This window comes from Amblyomma maculatum, chromosome 3 (genome assembly GCF_055883805.1).
Source record: "Amblyomma maculatum isolate TAMU_Amacu chromosome 3, ASM5588380v1, whole genome shotgun sequence".
NCBI classification, from domain to species: Eukaryota; Metazoa; Arthropoda; class Arachnida; order Ixodida; family Ixodidae; genus Amblyomma; species Amblyomma maculatum.
In genome coordinates this window covers 119,814,170-119,828,713 of record NC_139346.1, presented here as the reverse complement: position 1 = coordinate 119,828,713, position 14,544 = coordinate 119,814,170, and the positions used below count along the sequence as shown (strand labels likewise).

At 47.3% G+C, this 14,544-nt stretch overlaps 1 protein-coding gene across 1 annotated transcript in view; it reads left to right on the top strand.

The window, feature by feature from the left end:
• Positions 1–1,674: 1,674 nt before the first annotated feature.
• The window catches only part of LOC146195825 (evasin P1243-like), an 84,511-nt gene continuing 71,641 nt past the window's right edge, over positions 1,675–14,544 (top strand). Inside the window, exon 1 of the mRNA XM_084596872.1 lies at positions 1,675–1,783. Within this exon, the coding sequence (XP_084452998.1) occupies positions 1,723–1,783 (61 nt within the window). The 5' untranslated portion in view covers positions 1,675–1,722. The remainder of the gene's footprint in view (positions 1,784–14,544) is intronic.

Sequence of the window (14,544 nt, the reverse complement as noted above, 5' to 3'; positions counted from 1 at the left end):
GCCTTTTCCATTATCCAGCGAAGGTTGGCAACCTGATGTCTAGTATTTCTGCCCTTGCGAAACCCAGCTCGCACTTCCGGAAGCTCCCGATCCACGTACTGCTGCAGCCTACCTAGGAGGATTTTCAACATCACCTTGCTAGCATGCGAAATACGCGCGATAGTGCGGTAGTTGGAACAATCTTTGGCACTGCCTTTCTTTGGAACGGGGATGTAAACTGACCTCCTCCAATCCTGTGGCCACTGCAGGGTTTCCAAATCTTCTGACATAATGTATGCAGAATGTTAACAGAGTTATGGTTGAGGTTTTGAAGCAACTAAGCTGGAATGCCATCAATTGCGCTGGCTTTGTTCTTAGCAAGGCTGACTAAGGCCAATTCAACTTCACTCTTCAGGATGCCCGGCTCGAAATCAGTAATCACAACCGTCTTATGTTGGGTTAGCACAACCGGGTCCTTCATGTACAGTTCTGTGTATTCCTGCCACCTCTTCTTAATCTCTGAGGCTTCAGTGAGGTCCCTGCCTCGTTTGTCCTTTGTCACGCCCCGCTTAGCACAGAAGCTTCCTTTGATATCTTTGTTTTCTACAGAGCTCTTGTGTTCCTCATTGGCTGTTGTCCTCAACTGCTTGGCACTGTATGTTCAGGAAGACATCCTTATCTCTCCTTGCTATATTCTGAAAATCTGCATTGAGAACCTTGTATCTTTCTCTTTCCCCCATAACGTTTGCCGTCCTCCTTTCCTCAGCTATTTGCAAAGCCTCTTCAGATAACCAGTTTGCTTTCTTGCATTTCTTTCGCTTTGGAACTACCTTAGTAGCAACTTCTTGTATTATATCACGAACATCAGTCCACATCTCTTCAGGCTATCTGTCTTCTAGATATAATTCTTGAAATCTGAAAATAATTACGTTGCGGTAAAGGAACATGCCCCAAAAGCAGTATATGTTTGATTTCGGTCCTACTGCTCAGTTGCCAATAACAGTTTCATTACACTACAAAAATACTCGCATGGGTGGAAGCCATACATACTAAAATTTTGGTCTGAATATCTTGTAAAAGTCGTCATGCAATGGAAAATCTTCATTACCTAATTGGTCACAACGAAATCTCTTTATGTGTAAAGATCAGAAACTCCTTGTGAAGTACTTCTCTACCACCACATTATTCAAACGTTTGTCATTCCTTTTTGCGCGTAGCTTTCCTGTTTTTCAAAGGTGTGGCCTTTGAAAAAGAAAGGTTTAATGGTAGCGGTTATTGTTCATGATGTTCAAAACAAATGTGGTGTATCCTCAGAGTATACATTTTTTTCTTTCCATTTTCATATACGACTAAATGCTTAAACAAATTTCGTCCTTCTCATAGACGTCAGTTCTCATGTTCTACAGATGCCTTACAAGCCTAAGTGAACTTTATTCGGTTCTCTCCAAGCGCACTCTAAACTCAAAGAAGTAAACGTGGCTGACAAGTGCAGAGCACTTATGATTTATTTAATGAACACAGATATTACCATAAAGGGCTCCTTAAAAGTAACTACGAAATTCATATTTTAATGTGCAGGGCCAAGAGGAAAATTTAGAAAGATTCCTGTTCTACCATATTTCGTTTATTTTGATTTATTCAGCTTATCGAAGACGATTGTATATAAAACGTGGCCATAGTTCACTTTTCTCTAGAAAAAAGCGCGGCCACTTCACAGCAGTGTTTTGGGCTTGAGCAAACAGGATGCATCCAGCAGCTGCCTATGTCTGTCTGTCTGCATTCGTAGCGTCTGTTGCACTAAAAGGTGAGTTGCGCGTGAACATCGCGTTCTGAATTCTTTTTGTAATTGTGCGTAGCAAACTGTTGTTTTGAACAAAAACAAGAGGAGTAGGAGAAAACATTTATTTACGATGATATGATTTGGGAAGGGAAGTGCGTTTCGTTGTGGAGCAGAGTGGCAGACCCTATATCGGGACGCCATTGGCCGCTGCCGCTGCCCGAGCTCTCTGGATCAGGACACGCTGGGCCTCCAGGTCCGAGCTGGACAGGGCCGCCTAGCAACCCTCCCTAGTTGGCTGTTTTATTGCTTTTAGGTTTGTATTTTGCCGGCAGGCCCCACCATGTGGTATAAGTCAGCATACTGCCCGCAGAAGTTACACCTACCCGTGAATGTCGGGTCCATGTGTTTAATATGCCGGGATTTAGAAAACACCCCGTTTGGAGCCGTCTAAGGTGACCCTCCTCAGATCTGTCGAGATGTTTGGTGGGCGCCGGGAGTGCCCTCCTGCAGAGGCGTAAATGATCTGTAATGCCCGCATAGGTTATGAGCGAGATTGGTATGGTTACCTCGGTAGAACCTGAGGATTGAGCGGAACCCCGGGGGAGGAGCACGCGGCTACCCGAGCGAACAAAAACGAGAAGACAATAGGATAGAGCCCTCATTCTCACATATAATTTCAATGGTTATAAACATCCTTTTACTTCTAACCATGAAGACCACGAGCCAGTAGTTTCTTTATGGCTTCATAGAATAGCCTCTCTATGGGATGCCGTTGCTTCTCAATAAACGAACTGGCTGCTACTTTAGCCTTCTAGTTCACGTTGTATTGTAAATATCCCAATATGATAGTCTTTTCAAAGACACTGCATTGATCTTTCAAATAATGTTAAAGCAGCAGCTAAGACCACGCTGACTTAGATAATTTTATTACATGGGCGGAAGCCTGCATCTTGGGATCCGCATCTGAAGTGTTTAGGACGAAATGAAGGGCGAAGTGCCCCAGGTGCTAAGACTGGACTCATGTTTGTGCGACTCTGGTAGACTTTAGTTTGTTAGTCTCCAATACCAACACCATAGCAACAGTCGAACCGAAAAAACCATAGGCATAAAGGAGATTCCAAGCGGGGTATTCATTAACTGAAACTAGTAATTACTTCTACAGCCAGCCACATTGTGTGCTTTACTGTGACCCTACCGGACGTTACACAGGATATCACCGCAGTACATAGGTAGACAGTACTGACGCCTTGCCCTCTCAATATGCTTTAAGGTGAGAGACAAACTGACAAATGAACGTATCCCGCAACTAAATTTTGTGAAGCCAACTTCCAAATTTGACGTTGCGCAAGCTGTGCCTAGATTTACAAAATCGAGATGGCCTCGCCACCGTGGTACAGAGGTTAGGATGCCTGACTACTGTGCCGGAGTTCTCAGGTTCGATCCCTACCACCGGCGAGTACGTTTCAATAGAGGGCGAAATGAAGGTGCGTCCGTTTGGAGAGTGATGTCAGCACTTATTAATAATACCCAAGTGGTTCAATTTACTTCAGAGCCGTACACTATGGAACCTCTTTGTCTCTTTCCGCTTTCACTCCCACCTTCTTCCCTTATTGGCACGGTTAAGGTGTTCTCTGACTAAATATGACAGATACTGCTCCTTATAATTTCTGTAATCCAATTAAATTCAAATCGAGATAACTTGCGTTAAGAACAACTTTGGCGCTTGTTCTCAGCAAAACAGCTGCTATCTGCTCTGAAACGTGGTGAAACTGTCTACGCTGCCTAGTTGCCCGTCGATAGCGAAAGCGAAGTCTTCACATTAGCGCCAGTCGGAATCGGCACCGGCTGGCCAAATTTGCATGAGCTGGCCCGCTTTAAAGCGCTCTATACACACTGAATTTCGTTTCAGTAGCAAGAAATAAAGTGGGATTTCATAGGGTGCATTAGTTCGAGTATAACTGGACCTTCCACTATTACCCAACGGCGAAAAAACCAGCGCACGCGCGCAGCAGCTGCGGTACGTCCCATCTTGCCTTTGCAGTATTATTTTGTTTTAGTGGTGTGTTGTTAAGCGGAACGCCGCAAATGGTCCGGCTCCCACCTCATGAAATCAGACGAGTTCGAAACCCCTCCAACGTGGGAATCTAAGAGCTTCCCTCAAGACCGAAACATCCGTAGCTTCTCAGACCGAAACATACGCAGCCAAAAGCCGAAATTCGACCTTGATGTCAATACCTTTTATCACAGGCAGAGAGCAGACTCGTCTAGCTACTTTCTCAGTTTCAAGACTGCTTCTTGGTCACCCGCAAGGTCAAAGAGATGCTCGAACCCTACAAAGCACCACATATATCCGACAAACGTATACAACCATGTCCTAAAGAACTCCTACCGAGGGTCACCGCGGGAACTCGAAGTTATCGCTAAACAGGCAGACGAGACGTTAAAGGTCCGTGTCATGCAGCCATCGAGGAAACCCGAGGATTCAACTGTTGTTCTCTTTAAGAAAGAAGCAGAAAGTTTTATGATGACTACCGTGAGCTTAATCAGGTAACAAAAAGGCATCTGTCCGCTGCTGCCCAATGATGACTCTTTACACCGGCTACGCAACGCGCGTGACTTCATCACTTGGTATCAAAACCTGTTATTGGCAGATCGATTCGATGAACGAAATATCGTGAAGACAGCATTTGTCCCGCCCGAATGACTTTATGAATTTAAGGTTCTACCTTTCGGAATGTGCTCCGATTGAAGACTTTTCAATGAATGTTGGACACATATTAATATGGCTTTAAACTGGTCTGCCAGGACCATGTTAATGTCTTTTCGGCAAAGCTCTAGAAGCATTTCCAACCTCATTCCAATACGCTAAGTGCTAAAAACTCAGTCGGCCTCACGTTAAAATCTGGAAATCTTCACTTTGGTTTTAAAGGGCTCCTATTCTTATGCTAGGTCTTCAGCCACAGAGGTATTCAGCTCAATCACGCGTACGCTGCAGCGGCCGCTAAAGTTCCCGCTATCACCAACAAGACGACAGTCCTCCCTTTTTTTAGCATGAGTTCCTATTATAGCAGATTCGTAGAAAACCTTTCACGAATTTCCGACCGTTTACGCGTCTCGACCGAGATGATGTAACGTTATCTCGCCAGGCCAAGCTACGTTCGGCGAGTTAGGGCGCTGCTCGGTGACAACACCACGTTCATGGTCGAGTGGAGTCTTTGGTCCTCACATATGCCTGCAACGTGGGCTTCGGTGTTGTAGTCGTCCAATGGTAAGACGGCGCCGATCGAGTTACCGCATACCCCAGATGAATTTGTGGTTTGCTGAATGTCTCTCTGTTTTGTGCATAGTGAAGATATTTAGATACTATTTCTATAGCGGGCACTTTCGGTAATGAGCGACCATCTCCCTCTCTCAACTGGTTAAAAAACTTGCGATATTCCTGCGGATACCTTGCAAGATGCAGTTAGATTACAGAAATTCGACATGCCCATCGTGTATAAGTTAGGGCGCCATCACAATGATGGCGAATGCTTGTCCCGCTCGCATGTCGAGGATTCGCCTGAAGACGAAGCGGCAGACTTTACCCTTATCGCTGCCGTCGCGGCGTTGACTGTTTTGCAGCAGCAACGTGAGGACCCGACTCTTGTATCACCCATCGGTTTTCTGAAAGCGCGTACTACGAATTTACCGAACTCCGTTGGCTGATGCCGCTGCCCGAGCTGTAGCAAGCAAGGTCCTTTGTGCCGCAAAGTCGGAGCTTGACAGGGCCACCTCCCAATCCGCCCTCATCCCAAACAGTGTGTTATGAAAGACCATCTTCGCTTCAACGGGAATAGATTACCTGATCCCCGTTCTCTCCGGCAAGGAATCTTGCTGTTTCATGACGAGCCCACCACCGCGTCACCAGGGGTATGCTCGAGCCCTGGCCCGGATTAAGAGTTATTACTGACCAAACATGCGACGGCAGTGCTGCACTCGTGTGAACGTGCCACGGTTGCCAGCGATGAAAAACATCACTTATTGTTTGACAGGCCGGTTTACTGCATCTTGTAGAACTTCCCAGGCACCCATTTGAGAAAGTTGGGATAAGCTGTAGGGTCAAATCGAAATTCCTCATCGGGTAACAGATAGATAACTGTCGCTATGGATTATTTCAGGCTTTACGCTGCAAAAGGCACTTCAGCGCGTCACGGCAATCGAGGCAGCTATATTTGTCGTCGAGCGCATTTTCCTGAGGCACGCCGCCTCTACTATCATTACAGACTGAGGCATTGCTTTCACTGCCCAGCTGCTGGCATCTATTAAGCAGCCGAGCGGCACTAAGTATAGTAAATCAACTGCCCGTCATCCACAGATGAATAGCTGGGTCGCGTTGTTTACAAAAGGGTTGTTTACATGATGTATAGGTAAGTGAATGTTTAACATCATTCTTGCAATAATGTCCTGCCTCGTCACATTCCCGTACCACACGCAGCAACAACAAACCACGCAAATGATGCCATTTTTCCATCGTATGGCCACGAAGTGTGAACAGTGCTGGAAGACGTACTGCTCTATGACGCGCGTGACCTCTAGTTTGGCGCCGAGGAATTTCGTCGGCAAGCAGAAGAAGCGCGGGAGCTTGCAAGAGTGCGCATCTAAAACCACTAAGGTCTAGACACCCGACGTTACAACCACCTTCAGCATAGAGCGAATTTCGAACGGCCCAATAGTGTGGCTGTGAACTCCAATTTAGTGTGGAGGACTTTCCGAGAAACCTCTAAAGCAGTTCTTCGGACCCTGTGGCCCCTGCTGAGGAATGTCACATACGAAGGTCTTCCGGAAGGCTCTTCTACTACTACTACTCGTCAGCAGAAAGCCGAAGTAGTCCAAGCCATGCGCATGAAACCATGCTTGTATCTAGACCTCAACTATTAGCCTAACACATCGCCTTACCAGCATGCTTCCTGTGAGTGCTTATTAAGGCGAAATCCTTTAATGTCTCCTCGTTGTCGACAGGTTACCGATAAAACGCTTTGAGCAGAAAGTTGTCAGCAGAGGTGTCACGCTTTTGAGAGCGAAGGTTGAAAATAATGAACATTGTATCAACCGTTAATCGAACCTCCATTCTTTGGATTCCCAGCCCAGCGCTTTACCAACTGCGCCACACCCTGCATTTTTTTTTTCAGCTTTTCAGCATGGTGTTTACAATTATACCTCGCCCCACGCCTGGTATCGTAAAACACTCATCATAATTCCTCTTGTCTACCATGAGGATGACAGCGGGATTTCGCAAGTGATAGATACTGCGTCTGTCCTTTCTTGGAAACGAATTATAGAACGTCGTTGAACTTTGATTCGTTCACTGAAATGCTGGTTGTGTTCGAAAAGGGGCCGGCGATGTACAGTCAGAACCCATCATGACGTCACCAGGCTAGTCGTGAATATACGAAGCTGACTCTGCTGTCCGTCCGATCCAAGCTTCCGTGCGGCGCCTTTCATTTGCCGCAACGCATTGATTAGGTGGCTGCTCCTGGTCCTACTGTTGTTGTGGCTGTAGAAAGAAGGAAAAGATCATGCACGGGCCTGCAACTGGCTCTTGACTGAGCCACCTTCGTTGCCTCATCTCATGCTGACAGAAGAGAGAAACTTAAGAAGAAAGAAAAAGAAGAGGAAGAGAAAGATGCGCGCCGCAACAGCCGTCGTTCACTACCTAAGCGGTGGAGGGCGCAATGACGGCCTGCAACAGATAAAAATTTGGACGCAGGCAAACCCCCGTCGCAAGCGTCTTTGACCTACCAGTCCAGCCCCGTAGGGTCTGGAACAGCTACCCTTCACTACCTCAACTTAGCCCTTCTGGGATACTGATAGGTCACTGCCGCTTGCGCAGGTCTGCAATCATATTTTTATCTGTTGTAGGCTGTCATTGCACCCGATACTATTTCGATGGTGTGCGACGGCTGTTGCGACGCGCGTTTTTCTCCTCTCTTCTTTCTTTTCTCTAATTTTTCTTCTGTCTGCACAAAGTAGCGGAGGTGGCTCAGCTACAGAGCCAGTAACAGGCCCGTCCATGTTCCTTTCCTTCTTCCTTCCGTCGCAGCAACAACAACACTTGCCGCTTCCTCGAACGCCGCATCACACAGCAAACAGAAGCAGACCCAGATGTTATGAAGGCGTTAGAACAGCAGGCATTAGCGGCGATTGAAATTGGTTTACAGAATAGAAAAGCCGCAGTATGTCACAATTCTCCGCGGAAACATGTATCACGCCGTAAAGGAAAGGAGGAAGGTTGGAGTGAAAGGCGAGATGGTGATAGAGGTGCCGTAGTGGAGGGCTTCGATCCACCGCGCTATAATGGCTTTCGCCTCATCGCACTTGAACAGTCCTATTTCTTTCTTCCAATTTAATGGCCCGAAGTTTTGTTTTCCTTGTTGCGACAGTCCGAATCTTTTTTTAATTTTAAAGGTTCAAAGTGCCTTCTAGATATTTTTTCGTACTTTGCTCCTTTCTTGCTAATTCATCGCGATGATGTTTTGTAGCGAAAGCTACATTGACCGCGATGCATCGGTTTCGCCGTGGCACCACTTTCCACGGTGGTTCTACCGCTCAAGCACGGCCTTTCGGCCTACACCTGTGATCAGGGGCCGGGCCAGCCCTTGCAATATTTGGTGGCACCATCAAATGTTTTTTACCACCACCACTTACAGCTCTCAGTGCTGCTGCCTAGCAACTACCTCCTCGCCATCTAGCATGTACAAGACCAAAGCATTATACAGGCCACTAGTGCGCATGCGCGGAAACGGGAGAGGAGCAATATTTGCGCTGCGCATGACGCAGTGCGCATAGCAGCAGCGAAGAGAAAATTTGGAGGACTTAAGCTTCGCCATAAAGAGTGGAACGCAATAGCGTCAGGGGCGAGTGGCGCGCCACGTGTCGGGGCAGCGCCGCACATTGCGAGGAGGGGTTCTTCTGTGTTTTCCGCAAGATGGCTCTGCATGTGCGCAGAGCGCAGAAGAAATGTAGCGGAAACGTACTTCGCTACTCGTGTAATTGCGACTTCTGTAAGTAACATGCTCATAATTACCAATATACACCGCAGTATAACGTTCTACGGCACGTTTCTAAGGCAACACCGCATTCACTAGAAGCGCTTTTGTACCGCTTTCAAGCATCGAACTCGTGGCTGAGTGGAATGTATACTTTGGAAATATAGGAAAAAAAAAACTCGTGGCTGAGTGGTAGCGTATCAGTCTCACATTCCGGAGACCTTGGTTCGATTCCCACCCAGCCCATCTTGGAAGTTGCTCTTTATTTATATGAAGTGCATTACGGGATTTATCGCTCACGGCCAACGCCGCCGACGACACCGGCTTTTCTGCGACACGAGCTCCTTAACGCTACCGCGTTAAAATGAGCGTAAGAAGGCGAAGAGAGCAGCGGCGACTGTCGAGAGGAGAAGCCGTGCGCCGCGCCATTTGGCGTGCAGGATGAAGAGGGGGTGGCTGCTGTTGGCCCATTGCACTAGCGCTGGCTACCAACCCAAACGCTATTTTACTCACCCACTCCCAAAATTCGTGCAGGAATATTACCAGCGGACTCTTCCATCAATCATGTTTCACACTATTAGCAAAACACCCTCCTAATCGGGCCTCAATGATTTGGTTTCTGGAACACACAGAACACATAGGAGGGAATGACACCGCCCAACAGCCCGCCCGAGCTTTCTTACACCGGGATCCCCCCTTAACCGATGAGGAAAAAGAGCATATCACACACCCTATAATAACCTTTGCTGTACTCCTACAGGCCTACAGACAGGCCAGACAGACATATCCCACACCTCACAAACCACTAAACAAGGCAGAAGAACACACCCTCCGCCGGCTACAAACAGACACTCTCGTCACACCATTTAAACTCCACCAGTGGTACCCCTCACTTTACACACCAGAGTGCCCACACTGTGGAGAAATAGCTACAGCTTTTCACAAGGTGGGGGCATGCCAATTACATCCCTTTATCGATAAGCTTACTAATCCCACTTTGGAGCAGTGGGAGGCCATTCTGCACAGCGAGGACCCCGACCAATAACGAGGACTGGTTCGCAGGGCCCACGCTGCGGCGCAGGCCACTCGGCTGCCAGAATAGGCGGACCACCCACAACTCTGAGAACTTCCATGCACTCAATAAAGTTTTCAATGAATCAATCAACCTCGCCGCTTGCGGCGGGCGTGAGCCTGCAACCGGTGGTTATACGAATGGTAGGCCGTCATTGCACTCGCCACCGAAGCGGTGGCGGACGACGGCTATTGCGACGTGCGTCTTTCTCTCTCCCTCTTCTGTTTATTTCTTTCTCTCTTTCACATCTCCTCTATCCGCACGCGGCAGCGGATATGGCTGAGCTACAAAGCCAGTAGCAGGTACCTGCATTTTCTTTTTCATCTTTCAACAGTCGCAAAAACAACTTTTGACGGGCAGCCGCGAAGAATGGAGGGGAGTAGCTGCTGGAGCGCGTAGCTGCGCTGTATTAAAAACGGTTGGTTCGTTGGCGCTGCCGTGTTTGGAGCCAAGGAAAGCGAGTCGGAAAGTCCAAAGCAAGCCAGGATTATACGTTAGAATGAAAACAGGCAAAGGCAACGACCCAAAAAGACTTAGCAAGGCAAACACACTAACCATGACATGCAATCAAGATTAATTAAGACTAACCTGGCTATTACCTTAGCTTTCACTACATATATCCTGGCATATCCGAGATAGGCCATAGCCTATGTTTTTAGGCTGTTACGGCGCGTGTGCAACAGCTGCCACTAAGCGTCTGCTCTTCGCAAGCCTCGTGCTCCGAAATGAACAAGCACAAGCCCCAAGCCAGCATGCGCTGTCATCTCTTGGCGTGCATTCAGGTGCCGTTTGGGTCAACCCCATTAAAGGGACACTGCAGCACTTCGTGCAGAAATCGAGATTGTAATGGCCTATAATAGTTTCTAACGCCGCGTACTCGTCTATCTAAATAAATGTAGGCAGAAACAAGCCCAAATTGTCTTTTTTTAGCTACAATATGCGACCTACACTGCGGGCCCCTCGAGACAAGCCACGGGCCGCGCCGCTGCCTGCGAGTGGTCGAGCTGTCGTGACGTGGTCTTGAGGACCCGAGACGCTGCCGATATGCATACTGCGCTGCACTGCATGTAAATCGCAGCCGTCACAGCTCTCTGCGACGTTATAAAAGCTGTTACGGTACGCTAAAGTGACCAACTGGGTCTTGTGTGTATGCGCACCAGATAGGCCGCAAACAAAACAGCATCGATGAAGCGTAGGCAAGCCATCAGCTTCTACCGGCATCGAAATGTTCGGCATTTTGCAAAGCTGCATATGTTTTTATTAGCCGAAATTAGATGTATGTGTGGGAGCGTTTCTACGAAAAAGCGCCTCTAACATTAACTTTCTGACTTCGAGGCAGAATCAGGCGTCCCTAACGCTCTGGCTAGTAGAGAAGCGACGCAATCCGTTGAAGTGTTTGCTTGTTGCCTGGCTTGCTGCGTGGGAACCAAGTACTCGGTGTATTCTTGATTTGGGTGTAGAGTGTTTTCGGTTATGTCGAGACATGGTGAGACCGATCTTTCGGGACTGAATGTTCAAGCCACATATTTTGAACCTAGCAAAAGCCAGCGTCTTCCAGTTTGAAATCAGTAATTGTTTCGTGCTCGTTTCGCACTAGATCTGTTGGGGACGCTGGAGGTCGGTGATATTCACTGCAGCAGTGACGGGAGGGCGCTTGTTGCACTGGTACGATGAAATAAAAAAGCTCGGATTAGCTTTTTGACACTGGATGTGTCACTGGCATCCGCAATGCACTGGGAGAAGCGCTAAATGTGTGCTGGGACCTCACTGGTCCCGGTTAGTATCCCTCAAGGGCCAACATGGCAACAGCGTACTCGCAATCGACCATCGGTGCGCATATGAAAAATATGGTTGAAGTAAGCGCTTTTTGCCGCGAAGTCGTTGCGCACCTGTTAGAAAACAAAGGCAGCATCCTTTTTCTAGAGTTTGCATGTTTCGATAGGTCGTTTCGACTGTTTCAAAAGAAACCACGATCACCGCACCTCTGATACCTTATGACACACTAACGAATTCGTACAATCCAATACTGCAATTGAATATTGTGGGCTACCATGCATATTAAACTTCACAGCTGATCTTGAGGGCACTCTAGCATGATTATTAGTGCTAAAATGTTCAATGCGTCTAAATTACAGGCTCCAAAGAGTGCGTACGCATTAGCGAGCGTAGCCTGCATCTCAACCCAGTATAAACAGCAGAAAGAAAAAAAAAATAAAACAAGAGAGTAGTTTACCGAGCGACTCGCCCATGAGAGAAAAACACAACATACAGAGCTTGTAATGCATGATAATTTTTCGTGTTTCTCAAGCTTTTGTGCTCCTTCTTGCTGTGCGTATAAATTTGTCGAGCCCTCGGTCATCACATTGCTTCCCAAAATGTTTGCATACAAATAAGATTTAGCTACCAGCAAAATAGCGTCCTCGCTGCTGCGCTGGCCAGTATTGAAGCTTGGTCGCACTTTTTTCTTGAAGGTTTGTGCTACAAATCCGAAGTTCAGCGAAAGTACGCCCATGGTAGCAGAGCACCACCGAATAGCCGGCGCTGGTAAATTTGCCAGCGATGCCAAATTCGACATGTTAAAATGATTCCAGTGCACAAATAGTGTGCATAAGCATGCAGAACATTAGTTGCAAGTTCTGAGAGCCGGCAGCAAGCTCTAATCGTCAAAATTTGTAATTTTTAGAGCGACAGCAATGGCTTGTACACTTCGAAACATGAATGCGATCATGACATAACATGCAAAAATGTTTCAAACGTTTGCAGTTCTCGGTGTGGCCGAGTGGTTAGCATACAAAGGTACGGAGTAAGAGATAGCGATTTCGAACCGTAGTGCTGCAGTCTCTCTGTTCAACTGGCTTTTATTTCTTTAGCTTTTCTAATATAGTGTGGGTGCTTCGTTAATTTTCAGCTTTTGTTTTTATTCGAGGCGTTTTTTTCTCCAGGCGACCAGTGCTGCGCGTGTTAGTATGCCGCGTCCTAGTACACCCAGTCTCTAGCGTTATACTGAGTTCATAATCAGGTATTGAACTGGTGCGCTGGGACCCAGAGGCACTAGTATTACAATAGGGATGCGGCAGTGGATTATGCTATTTTAGTTTTAGTATGTGCGTTCACCAACAGCAGTATATTCGCAATATTGATTTGCATAATTATGCTCGAATGGTAATTACACGCGAAGCTTGACGCAACACAGAGTCGAGGCTCGCAGCCGCTGGTGGAAACCCTCCTTCCGCAAGGAAACTGCCCAAATGCGCTAATGGTCAATGAAAAAAAAACATCCGCTACATGCCCGCTACTCGTCTGCGATCTTCTTCTAGCGAATAATTGTATTTTTGCTTAGGACATTATAGTCGTTCACCAATAGGTATTTATATATTGCTAGAAAATAGCTCTGTCAGGTGCATTGTAGCTGCTCTCAGAACACAACATATTGAATTCACAAAATTGCAGTTTCTGTTGCCCAGTAATATGGTCGGCGTGAACATGTCCCTTTTCACAGAAGCGACCTACTGCGCTCGGAGCTTTTTGTCTTGCGGGAACTTGTGGAAACTGACATCGTCGTGGCCGAAGGTACACGTACAACCGAAGGCACAGCAGTACCGCATGTTGGGGGGGGGGGGGTTCAACTCAAGCGACCCGTTGAACTTTCGCAACCTCGAAACACGAGCAACAACACAGGCTAAAAACGCACTCCGGTTGCTGGGAGCGCCTGGCCTATCCTCACGGTGACGTCACGCACGCCGACGCGGGTGAGGTTTCTCTGTTCACTATCCTCCTGTCTTGCGCCGTCGCGGGCCGCAGGAAATTTGAAAGATGCGCTTTACAATCGGCGATTGCTCTGGTGTTTTCGCAATAATCGTAAAAATAACTTCACTCACCTGACCAACAAGGAGTAGTGTGAAAGGTGCGCATGTTTGGAAACCACTGCAGTATCCCTTTAAAGCCTTCTTGTTACGAGCCCCAACAGCTACGTGACAATATACACTTGCCTAACACATGTAAGCGACACTGCAATGTGCACATGTGATATTTATGGGCGCAATGCCGCCAATACCTTTTTAGTTCGTCGGAAGGTATGCCACACTTTATTGCCTTTCTCGGTGCTGTTGAACAATCTATAGGAGGAAGAAGTGATCACAGTGACTGAAAAATTTAAGTCGTGTGTGGTTGACGACGTTAGTAACACGCACAAATGTGTACATAACCGCGCTAAAAATCTAAAATTTGCGCAGCTTCTCGCACAGCCCGCGCAGTAAATTTCCATTACAGCGCATTTGCCCATCACCGTAGATATCGCTCACAGTCGTGTCCTCTGGCACGCTTTTTGGGTGCAACAAAAGGCAAGAATAAAAGACGCACTAACTGCTTTACCGCACGTTACGCTGATTTCCCGATTGGGCTGCATCACCGACCTTAGTCAGGGAGGCCGGTGATGAGCCTTCAACCAACTTCAACATCAGTTGAAGTTTGCGCGTCCCGTCCTGTTTTTTCTACTCTCGTGATCGTCTTTTTTGCGCATATACCTTACCATCATCAGGGAGAAAGGAAGGCTAAAGCATGGATTGAGGTGCGGCATACTTCAAAGCGTGTCATTACTTTACGATGTTTCAAGGAATATAGCATGAAACACCAGAGCTCTTGTTAGCTCCAGTGGCTCCTTCATTCCATGAAGAGGATGTTTGGTACTC